We start from the raw sequence: 22,634 nt of genomic DNA, 5'->3' as shown, positions 1-22,634 counted from the left end.
ACACTTCCTACTACTATAGCCTTGCTGGGCCAGTTTGCTAAATGAATGACTGTGTTAAAGGTGAGAACTGTTTCAACTGAAGAAATTTAATCTATGATTTAAATTAAAATACTTCAGTTTGGATACTTTTAAGGCTTTCTCAAAGTAAAACATTCAATTCTTACTCGATACATCACTCAATCTCTGGAACATCCACTGCTTTCGTCTTACATTTGCACTTCCAGATACATTAAACATTTATATGGTTATAACTTATTGTGGTTGAATTATTAACCATGCTTAATAATTCAGTATGATCTTTTTTTCCCCAAATTCTCTGGAGAGTAACAAAAGGGAACCATTGTGACATAGAACAAAGGAGCAAATACAGTCGATGAGATGTAAATTGAGATTATAGCTGTTTAGGGATTTGCATCAGACCTCCAGAATATTACTTGCCCTGGCCCAAGAAACAAAATTACAGCAAATGTCCTCTGTGGTCGATCACATGATCAAACAATCAAACACATGACTGTATGCTTGCATGAAAGCAAAAGTTGCTCAAGTATGACTGTTTGGGAGACTTTCAAAATTGGGCTGAATAGGACATTGCTGAATATAAGATGAAAAATTAAACACAGGGCATTAATTATGTCAAATTAGAATTATGAAGATCCCCAATCTAATTGTAAGTTTAAATTCAGAGTACCAATGGCTCTTTATTTTTCACAAGGCGGACAATCTTCATAGATTCCTCCTCCTCCTCAGCTTCGAGGTCGTCTGGCATTGGTGGTAGCACAGGATCAAAGGCCTTGCGAGCTACTGTGTCATGAGCTGACAGCACAGCCTGTAATTGTCAACAAAATTTCACATTAGATGATATGGCATTTCGACACCTTTATTATCAAGCTGAGCAAATGGAGGCTAAATGAGCATTTTTAAAGATATTTGACATACACTTACAGAAAGTGAGAGAGATTATTTATATTTCAAAATCATCATGGTCGATTCTACTTCTAAAATGGATCCTTTGATTGGATGATGGTCAGCATTTGTTATTGAGGTGAACTGAGTGGATCATGAGACCATTTCAGAAGGTAGTTAAGAGTTAACTACATTGCTGTGGATCTGGACTTCCATGAAGGCTAGGCAGGATAGCTCAAAGAATTCTCGTAGATTTGGCATGACCTCCCCTTGGTGATACCATGCTGACTTTGCCCTATTTTACCGTACAGCTCCAAGTATTCAGCAATCTCATCCTTCTGAATGGATTCCAGGATCTTACCGGCAACCACGATTAGGAGAATCAGTCTGTAATTTTCATCTTTTGCCTTAATCCCTTTTTAAACAGGGGTGTCACATTAGCAAATTTCCAGTCCTCAAGCGATTCCTGAAAGATCACCAATAACACCTCTGTTATCTCTTCAGCTATCTCCCTTAGAACTCTGGAGTATAGTCTATCTGGTCCAGGTGATTTATCCACCTTCAGGCCATTCACTTTTTCTAGCACCTTCTCCTTGATGATGGCCACCATATTCACCTCTGCCCCTCACTTTCTTTAATTTTTGGGATATTACTCGGGTCTTCCACCATGAAGACTGACATAAACTAATTATTCAGTTCCACAACCATTTCCTTGTTCCCGACTACCATCACTCCAGCAGCCCAATGTCCATTTTTGCCTCACTTTTGCCCTTTATATATCTAAAGAAACTCTTACTGTGTTCCTTTAAATTACTAGCTAGCTTACCCTCATATTTAATCTTCTCCTTCCTTTATTTCTATTTTTGTTGCCCTCTGTATGCATGGTATGTATTCAGCACTCGGGAAGAAAGTGGAGAAGGGTCTATTGATCATTACCTCAGTTTGCAGAAACCCGTGAATGTGCGCAATTAAAGGATGAGCTAATTAGAGGCAGAAAAATACAAATAAAGATTCCAAAAGTGAAAGCACACATGCTGAGAGAAGACAAACATACAGAGAATAGCAATTGTGCTGTGCAGAATGCAGAGGTTGTGAATTGATAGCTAGACCATCTTCATGGTAGAATTGTTGTTTTATGCCTGGGATATCTGTCAGCATATAGGGGAGAACAATCACAGGCAAAAGGCAGGATACAAATACAATGGAAGACGTCATGTAAATGAGAAGAAGGCACTAAGATGATCGGTGTTCTCACTTCAAAATGCTGAATCACTTTTCACATTAGGGGTAGCGCAGTGGCTCAGTGCTGTCTCATAATACCAGGGGCCCAGGTTCGATTCCTGCCTCAAGTGATTGTGTGCAGTTTGCATATTCTCCCTGTATCTACGTGGATTTCCTCCGGGTGCTCCGGTTTCCTCCCACACCCCAAAGGTGTGCAGGTCAGGTGAATTGGCCATGCTAAATTGCCCAAACTGTTAGGTGCATTAGTCAAAGGTAAATGGCGGGGAATGGGTCTGGGTGGGTTACTCTTCCAAGGGTCGGTGTGGACCTATTGGGCCAAATGACCTGTTTCCACACTGCAGGGATTCTAATCTTAAGAAAAAAGTGTATTGCAAAAATGATGTACAACAGGCAATTACAGATAGCTGCTGAAGAGACACTGGTGAAAGGTTTTGACAAATCACTATACACTGTACAACAAGTTGGTGCATTCGATTTGCTAGGTTTGTGACTGTGGGAATAAGGCTTGCAGAAGGAGAACAACATAAAATATTGTACACTGACACATCATTCAGCATCATGACTTTCTCATACAAAGTGATTCAACACGGTGATCCATCAATTAAGCTCTTGAACAAAAGTTTAAACAATATGATGACTGCATACATGCGCCGAGAGGATAGATTACTGGGTACTCATTGCAATAACATGATTGAGGATTTGATGTGGCTGATCATAGGCAGCAAGCAAATGCCAATCATTCACCTGGATGGAGTCTAAAAGTTGGACCTCAAAGTATGAAAGGAAATTTGCAACGCATTGCAGCACACTAAACCATTGACCTCAGAACACATCCTATAAGAGTGCAAAGTTGGGTTCACAATGTCAGGATGTGTTGTAGGAGAATATCATTTCCAAATAGATGAAACTACAGGACCAATTCAGTAGCTGTCAAGAACTGTTCCAGATCCGCTCAAGGCTAGGTTGAAAGGCAAGATAAAAGTTCTGGAAAGAAAGCGAGTCATCAAATCAACTCCTACAGAACAGATCAGCAGCATGAGAACACCGAATCAATCTGTGAAGTCTGCACTGACCCACATAGTATAAATAAAGCCCTGAATCTCACTGTTGCATACCAACCATTGAAGGCATTTTACCACAACCTGTAAAAGCAAATATTTGCACTATCCTAAATGCAAAGGATGGTTACTGGCAATTGAAGCGGGATGAAAAGTAGCTTTCGCTAAAAGCAAGCAAGTCATGACAGTAACACCACTTGTATGATAAATGATCAAGTCACCTTGCCGTGTGATGTCAGTGAAAAAGGACTTGGAATGACCATAATGCAGCAAAGTCAATCAGTTGCATTTGTATCTGGGGAATTAAGACAAAGAGAAAGACCTTATGATCAAGAAAGAATGCCTAGCCATTGTCTTTGCTTATGAACATTTTACTCAATACCTACTTGGAAGACTCAAAGGGACTTTTGAGTCTGACCACAAGCCACTCCTAAGCATTTTCTTCAAGCCTCTATCTGCTCCAAAGAATTTGCAAAGAATGTTACTCTGATTACAGAGATACCACCTGGGTGTGACATACAAGCAAGGGAAGCAGATGCATATTGCTGACGTGCTGTCGAAAGTAGCTGTCTTAATAAAGATAATGCAGGATGCTACAACAGAGTGTGAAATCCTCCAGATTCAAAGTGAAGCAGCAGCTTGCCATGTTCTGAATGTTATCAGTCCAGCAGAGACATTGAAAATAACAGGAAAAGGCCTTGCTCAAATCAAGCAAGCCATCCAATGAGAAGCAAATCTCTAACTGTTGCAAGAAGTAGTGATCAAAGGATGGCTGGAAAACATCAAGGTCACTCCTGATGTTATAAGAACATACAGAAGTGATTTGACAGCCCAAGATGGTGTATTGTACACAGGAAATGGAGAAATTATTCTGAAAGGGCTGAGAAGAAAAATGCTAAAGCAAATCTAGGAAAACCATCAAGGAATCAAATTAAGTCTGAGGAAGACAAAATATTTGGTCTACTGACCCACCAAGTGTGGCAACATCAGGGACCACATCAGCTAGTGCAGGACTTGAAATGAGGAACAATCTAACAAGCTAGAGAGCTGCTGATGACTCATGATGACATCCCAGATAGACAATGGATTACGCTGAAAGTAGATCTGTTCACCTTGACAGGATCTGATTATTTTGTCAGAATACTTTACTACACTGATGACTGGGACTGGTTTACTTCAGGTAACCCCACTGAGATTGTCGAATGCCTAACATTACACTTCAGCCATTGTGGTATTCTTGGCATTGTCATGGGTGACAATGGCCTTCAGTTAATGAGTGAATAATTTAGTTGCTTCATGAAAGATAGGGAAATTCAATACTACACACCGTCTCCCTATTATTCCTAGCCAATTGGAGTAAAATTGTATAAATTCCATACAGATGGATATAAGGCAATTCTCAAGTGGCAAAACACATGGAAAGGTACAGAAAGTAGTCTAGTACAAAAATTAATTTTGGGCTGCATAGAAACTATTCTTTCAATATCAGAAAAACTACTGACTCCAGAAGTAGAAACAAATGTGAGTGGAAAAAGAGGAAAAGGCAGAGTGACAGTTTTTGTTTTGACAAGATTATTAAACCCTTGACAGAGTTTAGTGAGTACTGGAGAGCCAGTCAGGGTACAAATGTTCAACAATCGCAATAAAAGTCATCCAAACTGATATTGTGGGACTTGCTTGGAGCAGTTATCACCCCAGCTGAATATATAGAAGTAAATGACTAGACATCATCTTAAGTGCAGGCACACACAACCAACTGCAGAGTCTGTTCCTCAATTGAACGTGGCTAATCAGAACTAGCTTTTTATACAAATCGACCATTAGATACAGAGGTCCATAGTAACCAAACAATAGAAATGTAACAAAAGATGGCTGCGACAGCAACAACCCATGGAGGCTGACCTTCATGACAAACTTCCATGATACTGCTCTGATAGCCTGCTCTCTGAGGCCTCACACTCTCTCTGGATCCATCCATTTAGAAGGCAGATGGGCTAATTTTAAATAGAGTCACTTTATTTGATAGATATTGCAGAGGACCCCATCCCTGGTCAAAAATCAGTAGTTTGTCACAAATTGCTGACAACAATACAGTTCAAACACCAGCAGAGTTGGCACCTGCAAATAGTCCCAGTGTTGGGTTGCCGAGAATTGTAGAAAATTCTAGCCAGGCATATCTCCAAATAATTAACACTTGCAAGAATACCATACTTTACACTTCCACTAAAATAACCAGTTGCAGCTCCCAATCCCATGAGCATCTCACTTGTGCTACTCACTGGACCAAACACCAGCTAAAGTGTATCTGCCCTGAAGGATTTGGATTTTCACTTTGAAAAGAGTCTATTTAATATAAGTGAGAAGGGTCAAGTAGAGGTGATAGTAGAGGAACAAGAAATTAGTTTGTTGAGAACCCCAGGGATTTGGATTTCCTGAGGCTAGTTTTACAAAAGAGTGTTGCTATCACTGTACCACTGTACTCTGAATAATAAAATAATCCACAGGGTATAATGATAATGGAAATGAGCTCAAGCTGCATCTGTCAGTCATATAGTCAATATGGCTCCTAGTGAGGAATGATGGGCCAAATGGCCTACTTCTACACTGTAACAATCTAATTCTGAAAGTGCTGACAAACTGACATGTCACCTGGACGTGGGAACTTACAGGCCAGTCTGTCTGTTTTTGACTCTGCAGCCCTTTCAAAAGTCAGCTTGTTATATCTAATTCATGAATTGTACACCACCATACCTACAGCTGGCATAGCCAGGCCTCAGATGAACTCTGAGTGCTGGTGTGTTTTGGTATAGTTGTTATGTTTTTCAGTCCAGTGAGGTTACTGACAAAATCCCTGCAGATTGACTGGTGCTGAGCAGCAAGAATACAACTATATCATGGTAGTGAATGTGATATAATTGGATGAAGTTGTTTCGTTGTTCAGGGATTATGAAAAACAAAGGATTGTTTTCAGTTCTGTAAATGGAGTAAAATTGTGCAATTTAAAAATAGTTTGTGAAATAACTGCACAAAGGCCAGTATCCCATCACCAAGTCACCTTTTATTTACATGGTATAGTACACTGGCTCTGACCAGCCAGCTCAGAGTCACTGCCTGAAGTTAGGAGACTCCCTGAGTCCCTTGTTTATATCTGTCAGCCAGGGCTTCCTGATTGACCCAGGTTAACAACCCGAATCAAGGATCTCATAATCAATGAGATCCACTTGGTTCTAATTACTACAGTTTATATGGTGCCTTTTTGAAAAAAAAATGTTTTTCTTGAATGTCAGCTTATAATGCATTTGTACACTGTGTTTAGCTAACATGGATATCTTTGAATGTGGTTCTGGCATGAGACTGGCCATTGTTGAATAGACAACACCTTCTCCCTTTTGTGTCAACATGAAATCTATTTTGAAATCATGTTGATTTTGAAATAAAGGCAATCCCACCTACTCTTTTAAATTTGCAATCCATCGCATTTCTTTTTAGCTCTATTTGTCAGTACTATCATTTGCTTGTTGTCCAAATTACAGATATTAAGGGGAAGTGGTGCTCGGTGCAATCAATTATTTTCCCAGGTGAAATTTAATGAACATGTAGAGGTAGGTTCCATGTTTAACTTCCAAAGGCTATTTTGAAGATGTTCTCTTAGCTGGAGAATGTTACATGATGTGCATGATTTCAATTGAGAAGAGGAGAAGATACACATCTGCTTCTGAAGGAAGGTGACTGGATGTGAAATGCTACCTCTAATCTCTCCCCAGAGATGGTGCTGAATCTTCCCAGCAATTTCTGTTTGTGTTTTTGTTTCTGATGTTCTTTTGTTTCTTTTTTATTCATTGTTTGTAATCTTTCTCACTTTTAAGGTTTATGATGGCCGGAAGAAGAGTCAGGTCATACTTTAGTAAATAGCGTTTCATGAACCTAGGATGTTTGAAAGCTTATATGTGTCAGTGCAGTACCTTTCAAATGTTGTCATGTAAGGGATACAGACATAAATTCATGATCATACAGCACAGAAAGAGACCCTTTGGTCCAACCAATCCATACCAATCATGTTCCTAAACTAAACTCCTCCCACCTGCCTGCATTTGATCCATATCCCTCCAAAGATTTCTTATTCATGTATTTATCTAAACGTCTTTTGAATGTTGTAACAGTACCCACATCCACTACTTTCTCTGGAAGTTCATTCTCCACATGAACTTCTCTCTGTAAAATAAAAAACACCCTCCATGTCTTTTCTAAATCTTTCTCCTCCCACTTATAAATATGCCTCTTGTCTTCAAATTCCCCCACTCTAGGGAAAAAAAAACACCTGCCATTCGCCTTATCTATACCCCTTATGATTTTATAAACATCTATAAGGTCACCACTCAACCTCCTATACTTCAGTGAAAAAGTCTCAGCCTCTCCTTATAACTTAAACCCTCCATTCCTGGCAACATCCTGGTAAATATTTCTGAACCCTCTCCAGCTTACTAATATCCTTCCTATAACAGGGAGACCAAAACTGGACACAATATTCCAGAAGACGCTTCACCAACGCTCTATGTAATTGCAATATAACGTCTCAAATCCTATACTCAAAGGTCTGAGCAATGAAGGTAAGCCTGCACACTGATGTTCCATAAACATTAATAAGATTAATGGGAAGGAAGATTGATAGGTAGGATGGATCATGAGGATGGTGCTAAGCTGGAAGGTTGGAACTGAGGTAAGGTAGGGGGAGGGGAAATGAGGAAACTGGTGAAGTCCACATTGATGCCCAGAGGTTGAAGGGTCCCAAGGCGGATGATAAGGCATTCTTCCGTCAGGTGTCGGGTAGTGAGGGAGTGGTGATGGAGGAAGCCCAGGACCTGCATGTCCTCAGCAGAGTGGGAGGGGGAGTTGAAGTGTTTGGCCATGGGGCGGTGGGGTTGATTGATGCTGGTGTCCCAGAAATGTTCTCTAAAACGCTCCGCGAGAAGGCGTCCAGTCTCCCCAATGTAGAGGAGACCACATCGAGAGCAACAGATACAATAAATGACAACACAGCAACACAGTCTTGACCCTGATCTCCAGCATCTACAGATGTCACTTTCTCCTTCTCACTCAGAGACAAGAGAGCAGGAGCTTGCTTGAGACTCTGAGTCAAGGTTCTGTGTACTTTTTAAGTTTTGACTGTGAATAAATGTGTGTATTTGACGAGGAATTAATGACATTCTCATATAAAGATTAATTAAATAGTTTAAAATTAAAAAGGATAATTATTTATTTACAATGAGATGCCTTGTACTAAAATAAAACCTTTACCTGTAGGTGTGGCTTGGCCAATAACTGCATTAGTTCTCTCGTGTCATTGCTGTTCTGTCCACTCTGCAGCTCTTCTGATATCTATGAGAAGTTTTAAAAACAATGATGACAAAGTTGCAAAAATGACATATTTACATTTCACCTTAATCCAATTCTTCATGCTTGGCATAAAGTTAATTAGTAATGCAGGGTTGGATAAGGTGCAGAGTTGGATAAGGATAAGGACTAGCAGGTTTAAAACAGAAGAGATGAGGAAAAATTACATTTCTTAAAGGATTGTGAATCCACGGAATTCGCTATCCCAGAATGTGGGAGGCTGATACCAGGGCATTGAATAAATTTAAAGAGGTGATAGGTTTTTAATTAGTAAGGGATTAATGGGTTAAAGGGAATGGAAAGTGGAGTTGATGCCGAGATGAAATCAAACATGACCATATTAAATGGCAGGCAGGCAGGCTTGAGGGGATGAACTGTCTACTTGTTCATACGTTAGGGTCAACAGTGACCATATATATTCAGCGACACCATGAACTATGCAGAGCCTGGTTCTGACCCCATGCTACTAAATGGCTGATGAGGTTTCCTTACAGAGAACATGATTGAAAAATTCACTTATCCTGTTCTGAATTCTCCCTGATTTACCATACCATTTTTCTTTCAATTCCAGTATAGCAATATCACTCCCCATTACACCAGAGCTTTTGTTAATGCAACATGTAGTGTACCAAGCTAATACATGATTAAAGCTACTGTGTTTCTTACATATATTAGAACGTTTATAGCAAGAACTACTACCAGAAGCAGAAGGTGCCTGACACCCAAGACAAGGGTAATGGGCTGGTGTGCGACTTCATGAGGAATCAGTTTGAAATTTTGACAGGCTTAATATTACTTTGTCCTCAAGATTGACATGAACTCTCCCTAAGCTGTCTTCTACAAAATGAGTCCAATAAGTAGGGAAAAAGATATCAGTCTTGTGAAAGGCGGAGTTCAGTATTTTAGGAGGTTTACTTACTATGGTTCTGGCTTTGAACTAAATATAATCTTTGGCAGGATTTTCATCAGTAGAAGGTAACAAAGGAAACAAATTGAGCACCTTCACCTTGGCAATGTATAGAAATCTTGTAGAAAACAATGTGAAAAAGGTGTAATCAGGTAAGGAAAGCACTTTATCCCACAATACGACACTTTATATTTTCCTTCATAAATTGATGGCTGTCTAATCTGAGAGTACAGATGTTTGCCAAATGTGAGGACCAAAGTTTAGACCTCCCAAATTATACCATAAACATAACATTATCTCCTTGGTTAGTGAGTTCTGCTTTTTTTAAAATTCTAGGTTTCCATATTCCATTGATTTAGAATCATTAAAGGGAATAGTCACATAGTTGGTATGCTATTAGTCTAATAATTCTGAAGCCTGGCCTAATGAACCAGATTCTGGAGTTCAAGTCATGTCATGGCTCCTGGGGAATTTAAATTCAGTTATTATGTAAACACTAAAATCAATAATGGTAACCGTGAAGTTACCGGATTGTTGCAAAAATTCATTGTGCTCACGAGCATCTTGGCCTAAATATGAAGCTAACCCTTCATCAATATGGTTGCCTCTGAAATGACCTAGCAAGCTGTACTGTTAAAGGTAGTAAATGCTGTTTTGCTCCTGACACTCATATCCCAAAAATGAATTTAAATGAATGTAACAGCACAAATCTTAAGAAAAGGAATAAAAGCCTAACACAAGTAATGACACTGCTCTGTCTAAGCATTACTCATTGAAATGATTTGCTCACCAGCTTTTTATATTCCCGAATGAGTTACAAATATTGATGAAACTTCTGGCAGTGTAAATCATGACCGTCCAGCCCTTCTCTTCAGTCTCCTCAATTCTAGAAACATGTCTAATTACCAAATACATTCATTTACTGATAACTTCAATTGCCCAAGTTTCAAAGAGTGTTACATAATTGAATTAGTCTTGGTATATTTTTAGAATCCTGGGTAATTTGCATTACTGTGAAACTCTAGTTTATGTTCAATGGTAGTTTTTAATAGAAAACTTAAAGGTACACTTCCCGGTTAATTTGTTCTGTAATTCTATTTAATTTATCACATTCTTGTTTTGAACTCTTTTGAATTAATTAAAAATCTAGCACCAATATCAAAATAGTTCATTGCTTTTCTGTAATGGATGTTCTTACCCTAGAGAATAAGTAAAAATCTGGGGAATGAAATAGATGCCTTTGAAATGTTTCAAATTCTTGTACAGATAATAGAGGACAAGTGAAGAGGTATTTGAAAAGTAAATGTCAGTAATTTGGCTATTTGATCAGAGTTAAAAATCTACAGAGATGTCTCTTAGTGGTGACTAACAGAAAGATGTGTTGACTTAGGCGAATAAAGATGATTGACATCAGAGAGTGGTTGAAGACAACCTACAGTGGATGTGCAAGTATGGTGCAAAGCAAAGGAGTATGACATAACAGGATATGAGATCACTTGTCAAGCATAAGTACAAGCAGATGGACAAACTGCTCAGTAAAAAGCTGATAATCTTGCATTATTTAGTTCACTAGAAACAATGGAATGAAACCTTGGATCAATGAAATCAATGCTTTCAGTCATTAAGCATTTCATTCAACTTGCCATTTATTGAATAATTTAATTGCTCTCTCTTGCTAAATGTGCTTTCCATATTCTTTTCACAATATCCTTCTATCTCATGCTTTCTTATTATTCAAAGTTCTGATCCAAAAGAAAACGAGTATTCAGCTACCCTGAGAATTATATTATCTAAATGATGACTCAGCTCTGCCCTCAATCTGTCTCAAATTTGATTTCAAAACTCTACATATTCTCTGTTTACTTAGTCTCTCCCTTATGGACTCCTTTCATTGTTGAATTATTTAGGGCAGATGAAATTGCATTTTAAAGAAATTTTTACAAGCATTGCATAATTTGCTACAAATATCAAATTTCCACTCTTCACTCACTGAGGCTCATAAATATGGTCACTATGCTGTAATGAGTATTGAGAAAATAGACTTTATACTTTTCTAACTGTTTTCATTAGATTGAGGAGCAAGAATGACGAAGGTCAGATTAATTTTGCCTATATATCCTTAGCATTGCCAACAATATAATGTGTCTGCTTAGTCTGCTATTAATGACGTTACATCCACTTACCATTGGTAAATCGATTGCAGAGTATGCTCTGACACTATAAAGGAATTATCCTTTTAAATTCGAAGTGGAGAAGAGATGTTGAGGTTGTAATGTCACTGGACTAGTAACCCAAAGAGTGAAGCTGATCTTCTGGGAACATTGGTTTAATTCCCATCATAGAAGATGGTGGAATTTGAATTCAATAAAAATTCTGGAAATTAAAAGTTGGACTGATGGTGACTGTTGTAAAAACCTATCTTGTTCACTAATGCCATGGGGGAAGAAAATCCTGTGGCCTATACATGACTACAGATCTACAGTAATGGAGTTAACTCTTAAATGCCCTCTGAAATGGCCTAGAGATATAAACAAGGGCAACTAGGGAAAGCCCTTGCTAGTGATGTCTGTATTTCATACAAATATATGTAGAAAGAAATTCCTCTCAGCCCATGCAGGAATTGAACCCCTACCATTGGCACCACTAACCAGATAGGCAGAAGTGGGTACTGCAGATGCTCGAGATTAGAATCACGATTAGAATGGTGCTGGAAAAGCACAGCAGGTCAGGCAGCATCTGAGAAGGAGGAAATTTGACTGGAAAAGTCTTCCTGATGAAGGATTTGTGCCCGTAACATTGATTTTCCTGCTCCTCAGATACTGCCTGAGCTACTGTGCTTTTCCAGTACCACTCTAATTTTGACCACTAACCAGATGTCCAGCCAACTGAACTAATCAACCCTTGGGTGACTGCGTGGGTTTACACATTCTCCCCAAGTCTGCAGGCGTTTTCTTTGGGTGGTCCAGTTTCTAGCCATAGTCGAAAGATATGCGGGTCAGGTGGATTGGCCATGGAAAATGCAGGGTTACAGTCATAGGGTTGGGTGGCCGGTCTGGGTGGGATGTTCTTCGGTGTGGACCCGGTGGCCAAATGACCTGCTTCCACCCTGCTGGGCTTCTAATTCCCTGATTCTAACCCCATGTGAATCAGTTATTTGCAATGCAATCAAATGAACAATGTTATACTGATGATGAATGGATTTCTGTTGTTGAGCTGGCTTATTATAGTTACTTACATCCTCGGCTAAAGCTGCTGCACTATGTAGGGCAGGAGTTGGTCCTTGTCTAACAAATTGCTGCAGCTTCTGATGAATCTGTAATGGAAGCAGAGACTAGTTACTCAACTTTTACTCTGTCCACTATTTACTGTCCACTATGATTAAATAAACTGCAAATAAAATAGTCAGGCATCAGAGGTCAATTTTCCACCAGATGCTCTGTTATGAAATTGGCATTCTGCAGCACTTAGTGATGAAACAAGTGATATTGTCGAGGTATGCAAAAACAAACTTGGAACTAAAACAGATTAAAATTAGGTAACAACAGAATCTATTAAATCTAATGGTTACGGTTTTCAATTTACAATACATTGCTATCAATATCACACTTTAATTCAAGGTTGTGTGAAATAAATGCTAACCAAGTTTTTTAATGGGATCGCCATCTATTTTCAAATATTGCATATTAATAAACCTCTCACTGAAGCCAGGGTAAGCAGGATGTTTTATTTCACAGTACAACGTCATTAAAGTTTAGCACAATATGCAATATTATACCTTCATGAGTGAGTTGAAACTATGTTCGCTGAAGACTTCTGTCAGGAAACCAATTTCTGCTGTGAGATTGGCATCTGGTCTTAGCTGTGCTGTCAGAAGAGCCAATATTTCATGCAATCCTGTACAGAAAACACTACAATGATTTACATGGACTATAATAGAAATCATCACAATGCAGAGGGGCTGCCTGGTGTTTAACATTGATTTCTCGAATGTTGGGAGGTCTTTCAAATGTTTTGCTATTAAGTATGCTGAGTAAAGAACTTTGAATCTTTACCTATCACTGCAGTCTGAGGGATATACACTTGCACATTTGACCTTAAAGGTTAACGTAACATTTCTTCACTTATTAGGCTGTTGCATTTCAGACATATTTTGGTTTTAAACACTTATGAACCACAATCCTTGTAGTAACACTGATGTTCATCAACTCTCTTCTGCTAGATTTGTATGGTTAGTAAGAAAGAACTGAAGTAACATCCCAGAGAGAAAACCAATTATCCTTTTTTGATTCTTGCCCATTCCTAGACATTGTTCAAAAGCAAATTATCATCACTTTATTATGAAGAAGTTTCATGTTTACTATGACTTGAAGGAATTGCAGGAATGTGGAAAACTTGATTTGTTTAATGTTTGGTAGAAATATAGCAAATGTTTTACTAACCGGCTGCCGATGATCCAGAAATGTATTGGTGATCCAATATTCTCTTTGATCAAGAGGTCCAAATAATCAAAGTAAAATGCTTAGTGAGTCATAGAAATGTAATACAGGGGGCAAACACATCAAACTTAGACTTTACTTTTGTAGTGATTGTAATGAGGTCAGCCAGGTGGCTCATAGAATATGAGTTCCCAGATTAGGGGAGTTAATCTGGTCCAATCAGGGAGCATGGGTTGACTGTTATAAACAGGAGTGTCAGAGATTCTGTTCACTCTGACAGCTGGCTCTGAGGAAGCTGGATCAGCATCAAGGGCTTTGCACTTGTAAATAAACGGGGACTTGGTGATACGACCTTGGACTCTGTGGAGTAATTTCAATTTTCAGCATAAATCACTTAAAGAATAACTTAGCTGAGATTTACTGGCAGAGAACATTCTCACATGCACCCTCAACTGGCTACACAGAGCATCATGAAGATCGTGATAGTACAGTATACGTCCTGGGATATTTCAAGGATATAATTTTTGCCAGTTTATTGAGAGAGCTGGTTCATTAGCTGCCAGTTAAAGCAAAGTTTGCTTTAACTGGAATCGGTTTCTCTAAAATAGGTCATTTAAAGGTCTATGGGGACATTGGAATTTTTTAAAATCCAGTCTTCCAGGAAATCACATGACTGGTGATAGTTACTTGTCCTGTTGTGAGACCTTGCCTGGACTGTTTGAATAGTGACTGGATGGAAGTGATTCAGTATCTGGAATTAATTGGGGGAACAGGAAGTAGAGCAACTCAGCTGATCTCTCCTATTTCTGAAAATAACACTCCTGTTGATTTCAGTTGGAATGTATTGCTTTCTCTGAAAGAGAGATTGAAAGAACTTTTCAGCATTATGTTTCCTGATTAAGCCATGTCTGAAGACTCCAGAAAGAGCCATATGACTAGTGACTTGACCATACATGCCAGAACATCTACACATTATCTCTTTTATCTTCTAGCATAACCCAAATGCCAGAAAGTTTATTCTTTAAAGTGAATCTCTGCAATGAGAAATTCAATGTTTCCTCTTTTCTCGAAGAATGTCTGTGTATTTTGGGTAAATTAGTGGAAAAGATGATATTTGAATGCTAACTGGTTATTGCAGCCTCATTGAATGGGTTTTGTTTTGATAATAAGCTAATAATTTGTTTCTTAAAGAACCCATTGGATCTTTTTATTTAGACCTAATACAGATGTTTAATTTGATAACAAGGTAGACTATTTTTCTTTTTATGTTGTGAGTTATGGAGTAGTGAGATGAGAGTGACAGTGCACTCGTCCAGCCTCAGTTATAACAATCCCAAGATAGAGATGATTGGCTCCTATTGGTATGCTATAGTGTTTAGGATATGATACTGTGACTTGATTTGTTGAGAAAACTGTGACTCTACGTGTAGAAAGTTTCTGTCTCATGGTGTCAAAAGCATGGCAAAAGGGAGGTCGAAGTTCCATCTCTTTCAATTCCAAACAAGACTTTACAAAATCAAAGCCACCTACATTAAATGAATCTTGGCTATTCCAACAGGTTATTTTTGAGTTATACCAGGAGCTCAGTGAAACCCATGAGAAAGCTTTGGGGCTTTGTACATGACTCCAGCAATGTCATAAACAGGAAATGCAAAGCATTATATCCAGAAATATTTCATAGCATCTTGTCATTTGAATACAAACATTGGCAATGGGATTCTTTTAAACAATAGTATGGAAATTTGAAACAATTAAGATATAACTGAGATGTATTTATATGTAATGAAGTGGAGGTGCCGCTATTGGACTGGGGTGGGCAAAGTCAGAAGTCACACGATACTAGTTTATTTGAAATGACAAAGTTTTGGAGAGCTGCTCTGAAAGCATGTTATTTCAAATAAACCTGTTGGACCAATGACCTTCCCATTTATAAGCATATATTTATTTTAGGACTCTTGTGACACGGTGATAGGATCATTATCTCTGAAACAGAAGACCCTCGTTCAATTCCTATCTGCTCATGAGTGTGTCATAACACATCTGAACAAGTTGATTAAAAATATCTACTTGAGAAAGCTTTATCACTGGTTTGTTAATCCAAAAAGGCAAATAATTATCTGGGGGTCTTGGGTTTGAATCCAACTAAGACAGAAGGTGGAATTTGAATTCAATAAAAAATATGGGGTTAAAATATGTTGATTGTCATAAAAGCCCACCTAGCTCATGTACTTTAGGGAAGAAAACTGCCATCCTTTACCTGGTCTGGCCTACATGTGACTCCAGACCCACAGCAATATGAATGACTTTGAAATGGCCAAACAAGACATTCAGATGTACCAACCATTAGAAAGGAGAAAAGATATAACACCAGACAGACCACCTGACATCAATTAAGGCATTGAAAAGAAAATGGCAGAATCAGTCCTGTTGAATATGCAACAGCCTCCGTACTAACATCTGGGGCCCAGACCAAAATTGGGGGACTAGTCCCACTGACTGCTGGAGCAATATCCTGACATATTCACACTCATGGAATCATGCCTTACAGATAATGTCCCAGACACCATCATCACAATCCCTGGGTATGTTCTGTCTCAATGGCAGGACAGACTCAGCAGAAGTGGCAGCACCGTGGTATACTGTTGGGACTGAGCTGCTTTTAGAGCCCTCAATATTGACTTTTGACTCCATGAAGTCTCAAGGCATCAGTTCAAACATGAGCAAGGAAACTTTCTGCTGATTATCACATACTACCTACTCCTAGCTGATGACTTTGTGCTCATCCATGTTGAATAGCATTTGAAGGAAGCACTGAATGTGGCAATAGCACAGAATATATTCTGGGTGGGGTGCTTCTATTTTTACTAACAGTGGCTCACCAGCACTACTACTGACTGATCTGGTTGAGTCCTAAATGATGTAGTTCCAGACTGGATCTGCAGAAGATTGTAAGTGAACCAACAAGAGGAAGAACATTCTCCCCAATCTGTCTGCCACAGATGCACCTATCCATAGCAGGATTCCTAATGAAGGACCTATGCCCGAAACATTGACTCTCCTGTTCCTTGGATGCTGCCTCGCCTGCTGTGCTTTTCCAATATCACACTTTTCAATTCTGATCTCCAAGCATCTGCAGTCCTCAATTTCTCCCAGTATCAGTAAGAGTGACCACTGTACAGTCCTTATGGAGGTGATGTCTCAGCTTCACATTGAGAAAAGCCACCATCATGATATGTGGCAGATGGGCTGTAGCAGCTCATAAAAAGAGCTCACCACCACCTTCTCAATGGCAACAAGAGATGAGCAATAAGTGTTGACTCAGCCAGCAATGCCCCTTCCCAAGAATGCATGTAATAAAAAGTTTCTGACCTCATCTAATAACATTCCTTAAGTAATGATAATTCAATAGAATATATCTTTTCTTTAGAGCAAAACAATACAATCATTAAAGTGCTCCTTTTGCGTCATGTGTATTTCTAAAGCAAACGTTGATGTTTTAAGTAATATGAATTATCCCTACTTAGATTTTACTATTCTATACCTTCCAGTATGTTGCCAGTATCCAGCAACTGTTTTATTCATTGTACTGCCTGATTTACATTGAATATGATTATAGAAACAATTTAGCAGCACAGAAAGAAGACATTTGGCTTATTAAGTCTTAGTAGGTTCTTTCTGAAGAGCTATTTGTTTAAGCAAACCCGGTTCTAACCCATATTCTGGCAGTTTTCATCTTCAAGTGGCTATTCAATCCTCTTGAAAAATCAGTTCCAAACTTGCAATGTATTCCACGATCTAATTCATTGCTGTGCAAAATAATATTTCCTCATATCACCTCCCGTTCATTTGCCAATCAACATAAAATTGCCCACTGGTTATCAATCCTTCAGCCATGGAAGAAGTTTCTTTTTGCTTTTTTTGTACAAATCCTTCAGAGTTTTAAAGACTTCCATCAAATCTATCCTTGTCCTTTGTTCTAAGAAGAACAATTATCAACAAGAATTGTACAATGGGTCCATTCCAATGCCTTCATTCTTAAACCCTATAACTCAAGGAAATCATGTTGCATTTCCCATCAAATTCTTACTCTTCATTACAATAGCTGCTTATCTTTTGTTACTAACAACTAAAGAGCTTTGAATAACACTTCATAAATAAATGAAAACAAGTACCTCCAGTGTTAACAATTTCTCAGCACTGACTGAATCGCTTAACACTCGGGCTTACCTCAAAACATTTATTGAATCCAACATTTATCTCTCAACCAAAGCCAATAAAACAAATTATCTGGCCATTTATTTCAAAGTGATTTGTCAGATCTTGCTGGATATGAATTATATTTACCGACAATAGAACAGTGACTACACATCATTGACTGTGAACTGCTTTCAGATGTTCTGAGGAAATAAGAAGTACTTTGTGAGTATAAGCTCTATGTTAATTACAGTTCAGTTACAGAAGCTGATGGTGATGCTGCATTTTTATTTGTGACTTCATCAAATTTACACTGAGTTCACAATCCAAAAAATGAGCAATGCAATTCAGTGTATTAGATTGACTTTAAGCCACCCTCTGAATCAAGGAATGCATCATTTTCACGTTAAGTTAATCATTTATTATAACTGAACCCAAACTTACTGCTCTCTTCACTGGACCAGATTCTCTTACAAACATTGCTTTGGCAATAGCGAAATTTAGTCTCAACAAAAAAAAAGGTGTAGAGGTTTTCTGCAGATTTTTAATGTATATGAACATTACATTCGATAAATTCATCACATGTAGCAGCATCACTAGCTCATGGAGTATGGTGACATTGTAGTCGGCTGTGATTGAGGTGGCTGCTTATTCACTTATGTCTATATGACCCTGAGTGGGATGATGGTGCCTTTTCATGGTCAAGGCAATCAGTGGCACTAGTCACTCCAATTCAATAAGGTAAAAACAATGACTGCAGATGCTGAAAACCAGATTCTGAATTAGTGGTGCTGGAAGAGCACAGCAGTTCAGGCAGCATCCAAGGAGCAGCAAAATCGACATTTTGGGCAAAAGCCCTTCATCAGGAATAAAGCTTCACTTCAAGTTATTAGCAATGACTTTAGCTGAGATTGTGGGGAAAACTTACAGAACTGCATCATTACTACTGTTTCTATTGCTCACCCCATGTCATAATATCCAATGATTGCATATCTTTGTAACATCTTCGAGTAAAAAATGAGGTCTGCAGATGCTGGAGATCACAGCTGCAAATGTGTTGCTGGTCAAAGCACAGCAGGTTAGGCAGCATCTCAGGAATAGAGAATTCGACGTTTCGAGCATAAGCCCTTCATCAGGAATCATAATGAACATTACATTATGATTCTGATGAAGGGCTTATGCTCGAAACGTCGAATTCTCTATTCCTGAGATGCTGCCTAACCTGCTGTGCTTTGACCAGCAACACATTTGCAGCTATCTTTGTAACATGAACTGCTTCTTTCAAATTTATTGCTGTATTGTTTCCTTCTATAACTATATTTTGTAAACATATTAAAACAACAAACTTACAATTGTGTAGCACCTTTTATAACATTAGCATATCTCAGGCACAAGAAGAAATATTGGCAACATAAATCCCCTGCTTCTCTTCAAGTAGGGTCATGGTCCTGTACACTCGTCAACTGTAGTGGTTCAGGTTTGGTTTAAAATCTCATTTAAAAGGCAGCACCTCGAGTGCCAATATATATTGTTTGCTCAAGGGTCTGAAGTTGGACTTAAAGCAACAACCAGCTCTATTATAATACACATGGTCTTGCGTTGCTAAGGAATATCTGCAAACTCTGCTATAGGGTGAAAAAAATCAACTTTCATTAAAGAACATAACACCAATACCAATATCTAACTTAGACATCATCTTTCCATGAGGCTGAGAGAGCAAGGTCATGTAATCACTTCCTGTGATGAGGTATACTCTTCTCATTCATCACCCAGTAACCACTTATACTACAGAGGTTGTTGTCATGACCTTCTGACACTGTAAGAATGCTTACAGTGAACCAAGGCTGACATGAAGTACTAGGACTACACAGAAAGGTAAGAACTTGAAAAGTCCCTGGTAGAATTCTATTACTCAAATTGTTTCTTGATACTTATAGACAGAAGTATTTTAGATTAAATCCAACCATGCCAGCAGCCTTGTGATCCTTCACTGTTTACACTGAGCGCCTACAATGAGAAACATTTTTGGTGAATTATCTGACAGACTTGGTTAAAGCTAGCCTGTGTCTTAAACTCAATTAATTATTTATCAATCTGGTGAGAGACAATGTACACATTTCAAGCCTGTGGAAGTCAGTAATTGGGACATTTTATTTTAAGTAGACATGCACAGCGGAGATTGGATACCGTAAAGTGTGTAAGCTACAAAGGTATAGCAAAATGTGACACTTTATCTTCAGTACAAATGGCAGTTTAGAAATAGACTCAAATTAGGTCATGAAACAGCCTTCATTTGCCTTGATTACTTCAGTTGCATTTATAATAGTGTTTGCTACTACAGCTAAGATCAACCAATTGAATAAAATCCAAGCAAATATCATATGCAGATAAGGCAGCAGAAATTGAAAATCCAATCGCAAAATCAAGATTAACAAAGTTAATTTGTGTAGTTGACCTTTAAAACTAAAATTGCTGTTTGCTATTAATTTAAACTCTCAAGTGCTCTAATGCTTTTGAGATAGTGTTGAGGCAAAACTGCATTTCTGCATCGTGTAATTTTAGAGTTCATTTTCAGATTAATATCTTCTGACAATGTGAACTATAAATTCTTTATAGTAATCCTTTCTGAATATTCTTCTATTTTTGTAATTACAAAATTCTATTCTTAAAGAATTAATATGCTTCTAAAAATGGAAATGTTGGACTTCTTGCATTCAATCAGATCATACTTAAACAGTTATATATGCAGTTGAAAAATGAATTAGTCACTTGGGACTATTGTAGTCATTGCCTTTTGACCTCTACTCTTGTACTTCATTAATTGGCTGATTTAATTACTCTCATCTGACAACTCATTGAGGACAAACGTCAGAATGAGGTTTTCATAAATCTGAAGTTAAAGTTTGTCTTTTAGTGTTTCTGAATTCAGATTTTATTTTAACCTTGAACTTGTGTTTTAGTCTATGGCATAACCTTTTAACTTTGAAAGTGCACAGTTCTTTCTATCTTTGATGATTTGCTTTCATCACAGGCATTATGCTATCTGTCAGCCATGTCCATTGTGCTGTTTTAGTGTCAGTGATAGCAGAATTAGGTCTGTGGGGTTATGCTTCATAATGTACCTCAGTACACATTTATTCTTGAGAAATTTCTGCATTAGCTCTGCATTACTGTATCTCTGAAAAGATACTTCAAACTTAAACTCTACTAGTAATTTGACTAAAAACTGGCTTTTTTGCTAATTATCTCTGTTTTTTTATGTAGGATCTTGTTATGTACAGGTGAACCTCAATAACAATGATTGATTGCATTTTAGAAGTAATCCATCAGTTAGAATACACATTGGGGCATCACGGTATATACATTCAAATCCTTCAAAATAATATTTTCAGTCTGTTTTAACTATTTAGTAAATAAGTCAGTGAGGTTGAAATGTTAATATGGAGGTGCCAAAATTGTCCTTCTTTGCACCTGCACAAGTGTGGGAAGTCTGACTGAGGACCACATTAAACTAGGCATATTGCTCAATGGTCAATTAATCACTCAATCGCTGCATATAATTATCATTTTACAGTCAGTGTAAAGCTGTTGATGATGGTATGGTACAGGTGATCAAACTGAAAAATAACAGACATTCATCTCACAATGCTAGTACTGTGAATACTTTCCAGAGCACAGCTGAAAATTACCCTCAGCATATGCCAGCGTCTAGATGAAGGTAGCAAGAAAGTTGCTAACAAATCGGTACTACTGTCAGAAGAAGAAAAAGTAGGAATCTTTCATTGTTCGTATGACATCAGTTCTGCCATTCCTAGCAGGATGGCACCACCGGACACATATTCCCTCCACCTCTGCTATCAGCCTTCCCCAGAGACTGTTTCCTTCAATTCACTTCTCCTCCAGACCCAACACCTCCCACGGCACCTTCCCTTACAATTGCAGAAGGTGTAACACCTGCCCGTTTGCCTCCTTTATCCATAGCTCCAGATAGACCTTCCAGGTAAAGCAATGATTTATGTGCGCCTCACTCAATGTACTCTGCTGTATTTGCTGCTCACAATGTAATCTCTTCTACACAGGGGGGATGAAGTGCAGACCGAGCGACTGCTTTGCACAATACCTGGGTTCTGTGTGCAAAAGTATGCTTGCCACACCACCATGTTCTCTGACCACCATCTCTCCATCACCTTCCCCAATATTACTTGGAATCCTTTACTGCCAGGGGCTTAGATGGGGCAAAATTTGTTCAGTTCATTCAGGAGGGTTTCTTGAAGCAATATCTAAATAGTCTGAATGAGGAATGGGCTGTACTAGGCCTGGCCAGATGATCGAAGTTTCAGTAGGAGAATGTTTTGGGAACAGTGACCATAATTCTGTAAGTTTGAAGAGAGTAATGAATAAGGATCAAACTGGTCCTCAGGTGAAAGTGCTAAATTGGGAAAGACTCATTAAAGTAGTGTTAGTCTAGGACTGGAGAAATTAGACTGGGGGAGGTTGTTTGAC

General features: G+C 38.4%; 1 protein-coding gene across 1 annotated transcript in view; it reads right to left on the bottom strand.

Annotated features, from left to right (window-relative positions):
- Window positions 1–22,634, bottom strand: part of LOC132830840 (MAGUK p55 subfamily member 3-like) — a 79,502-nt gene that overhangs the window by 44,382 nt on the left and 12,486 nt on the right. Inside the window, exons 3-6 of the mRNA XM_060848721.1 lie at window positions 13,277–13,395; window positions 12,737–12,814; window positions 8,499–8,579; window positions 689–826 (exon numbers count right to left, since the gene is read on the bottom strand). Coding sequence (XP_060704704.1) covers window positions 689–826; window positions 8,499–8,579; window positions 12,737–12,814; window positions 13,277–13,395 — 416 coding nt within the window. The remainder of the gene's footprint in view (window positions 1–688; window positions 827–8,498; window positions 8,580–12,736; window positions 12,815–13,276; window positions 13,396–22,634) is intronic.

The sequence above is a fragment of the Hemiscyllium ocellatum genome, chromosome 32 (genome assembly GCF_020745735.1).
Source record: "Hemiscyllium ocellatum isolate sHemOce1 chromosome 32, sHemOce1.pat.X.cur, whole genome shotgun sequence".
Taxonomy (NCBI): domain Eukaryota; kingdom Metazoa; phylum Chordata; class Chondrichthyes; order Orectolobiformes; family Hemiscylliidae; genus Hemiscyllium; species Hemiscyllium ocellatum.
This window is presented reverse-complemented; position numbering and strand designations above follow the sequence as displayed.